The following is a 2,938-nucleotide window of genomic DNA, read 5'->3' as shown; positions in this document are numbered from 1 at the left end:
GTTACTTACTAGGGGTGGACTTGGAGATTTCAAAAGCCCATGCCAAGTCCTGTAGTGTGGTATTTTGTTTGTGTTCTGACAAATAAAGCTTGCCTGGCAAAGGGCAGAGCTAGCCACTAGCTAACCATAGAGGCCAGGCAGTGGTGGAACACACGCCTTTAATCCAAGCACTAGGGAGGTAGAGACAGGACATCGGGTCCATTCAATCTGAGGATTCATAGAGACAGGGTGCCCTGTTCCTCTGAGATTTCGTAGAGGTAAGAAATTTCTGGTGGCTGGTTGCTCTGCTTCTCTGATCTTTCAGCTTTCACCCTCGATATCTAATGCCAGGTTTTTATTGTTAAGACTAATTAGGATCAGGCTTCAAGGTCCAGTCTTGCACCCTACCTCCAACTGGCAGATAAGATGTAAGCTCTCAGCTGTGGCTCCAGGGCCATGCCTGCCTGCTGCCATGCTCCCTGCCGAGATGGTCAGGAGCTCACCCTAGGAAAAATGTAAATAAGACCCCAATTAAATGCTTCTTTTTTTTTTTTTTTTTTTTTTTGAGCTGAGGATCGAACCCAGGGCCTTGTGCTTGCTAGGCAAGCGCTCTACCACTGAGCTAAATCCCCAACCCTAAATGCTTTCTTTTGTATGTTGCTTTAATCATGGTGTCTCTTCACAGGCACAGAAAATTAACTAATACAAGGTAGCATTAACAAACGGAAGATATTGGAGGGGAGAATATTCCAAAGAGAGTACAGCAAATGACATTATCCTCATCCTGACATCAGCCACACCTGATTGAGAAATAACACGGAGTAGAGTGGACATGCAGGAGACTGGGGGGGGGGGGGGGGGGAGATACTTAAGTGACGGAAAAGTTTCCTTATTTGGGGGCATTTAGACTATTTCCAATTTTTTTGTTGCTGTTGTTTGTTTTTTGTTTTTTTGAGACAGGGTTTCCCTGTGTAGCTTTGCGCCTTTGCTGGAACTCACTTGGTAGCCCAGGCTGGCCTCGAACTCACAGAGATCCGCCTGCCTCTGCCTCCCGAGTGCTGGGATTAAAGGCATGCGCCACCACCGCCCGGCCCTTATTTCCAATGTTTTTATTCTATGAATCTCTCCCTAACACTTCAAAATCATTTCTTGCGTCTAGAAGGGTTGGGGAGAGCTCGGGAGGCGGCTTCGGGGAGGAAGGCAGCTCTGGCCGGGTGCCGCCCTCCTTCCGCCCGCTGGCGGCGCTGAGTGGACGACAGAGCCCGCCCTCTGAGGACCACTTCCGCCCGCACCTTGCCGTGGGAGCCGAGAAGGCGGCAACATGGCGGCGTCCGGGCGGACCGCGCGTCCAGAGGCGATGAGCCGCAGGAAGTACAAGGCTGCCCTGAAGAAGGAGAGACGGAGGAAGCGGAGGCAGGAGCTCGCTCGGTTGAGAGACGCCGAGCTGTCGCAGAGAGAGGAGGAAGAGGATGCTTGGGCCGAGGAGAGGCGATTAGAAGAAGAAAGGCTGATGGAGCAGGAGAGGCAAAAATTACACCAAGAATGGTTACTGAGGGAAGAGAAGGCACAGGAGGAATTCAGGGCGAAGAAGGAGAGAGAGGAGGCAGCTCGGAAGCGGAAGGAAGAGCAGGAGAGAAGGCTAAAGGCAGAGTGGGAAGAGCTGCAGAGAAGAGAGCGCGAGGAAGAGGAGCAGAGGCAGCAGGAGAAGAGGGACCGGGAGGAAGCCGTGCGCAAGATGCTGGATCGGGCGGAAAGCGAGGTGCAAAACGGAGGCCCCTGGCAGAACCCAGAGCCGCCCGCGGGTGTCAGGGTGCTGGAGAAAGATCGAGCCACCTGCCCGTTCTACAGCAAAACCGGGGCTTGCAGATTTGGCGAGAGGTGTTCACGGAAGCACAACTTCCCCGCATCCAGTCCCACCCTGCTTCTTAAGAGCATGTTTACAACGTTTGGAATGGAGCAGTGCAGGAGGGATGACTATGACCCTGATTCCAGCCTGGAATACAGTGACGAGGAGACCTACCAGCAGTTCCTAGACTTCTACCACGATGTCCTGCCCGAGTTCAAGAAGGTGGGGAAAGTGATTCAGTTTAAGGTCAGCTGCAACTTGGAACCTCATCTGAGGGGCAATGTGTACGTTCAGTACCGGGCGGAAGAAGACTGTCAAGCAGCCTTTTCTCTTTTTAATGGACGGTGGTACGCAGGACGACAGCTCCAATGCGAATTCTGCCCGGTGACCCGGTGGAAAATGGCAATCTGTGGCTTGTTTGAGGTACAGCAGTGCCCAAGAGGAAAACACTGCAACTTTCTCCACGTGTTCAGAAATCCCAACAATGAATTTAGGGAAGCTAATAGAGACATCTACCTGTCTCCAGATTGGGCTGGCTCCTCCCTCGGTAAGACTTTAGAGAGGAGGGAAAGGACCAGCCGCTATGACGAACACTACGGCGGGTCAAGACGAAGGAGCCTGAGTCCAGACCTCTCCTCCAAGAGGAACGGCGAGTCCGACAGGAAGAGCAGCAGTAATCACAGGGGGAAGAAGTCTCACAAACACGCGAGGAAAAGTCGTGAGAGGCGCAGGTCGCTGAGCAGAGGAAGGAGAAGGGATCACAGTCCAGGCCCCTGGAGCAAGAGCCGGAGGAGTCGCAGGAGCAGGAGCCGAAGCCAGAGCCGGAGCTCCTCAAGGTCCAGGAGTCATGGCAGGAGGGAATCAGGTAGTAGAGACAAAACCACCCAGAGTCCCAAATCTAAATAAACTTGGTTGTTTTAAATATCAGTCTGTCTTTTTACGGCAGCTACTCACCTGTATAGTTCAACAAGACTAGTCAAACACTATTATGTAAATCATACCTTTTGATAAATTGTATATATAATAATATGAAATTACTTGTAACTTTGAGAGCATCAGGGGTTCTTTGGTTTTGTTTTCTGTATCTCTCAATCTCTCTCTTTCCGTGTGTGT

General features: G+C 51.5%; 1 protein-coding gene across 1 annotated transcript; it reads left to right on the top strand.

Moving 5' to 3' along the window:
• Positions 1-1,300: 1,300 nt before the first annotated feature.
• Positions 1,301-2,731, top strand: LOC118590732 (U2 small nuclear ribonucleoprotein auxiliary factor 35 kDa subunit-related protein 2-like). The gene has a single exon (XM_036198501.1). It carries the CDS (start codon positions 1,301-1,303, stop codon positions 2,729-2,731), a length of 1,431 nt encoding a protein of 476 aa, XP_036054394.1.
• The last annotated feature ends 207 nt before the right edge of the window (positions 2,732-2,938 follow it).

The sequence above is a fragment of the Onychomys torridus genome, chromosome 9 (genome assembly GCF_903995425.1).
Source record: "Onychomys torridus chromosome 9, mOncTor1.1, whole genome shotgun sequence".
In the NCBI taxonomy this organism is placed as follows: domain Eukaryota; kingdom Metazoa; phylum Chordata; class Mammalia; order Rodentia; family Cricetidae; genus Onychomys; species Onychomys torridus.
Note: the sequence above shows the minus strand (reverse complement) of the source record. Positions and strands in the feature narration are given on the sequence as shown.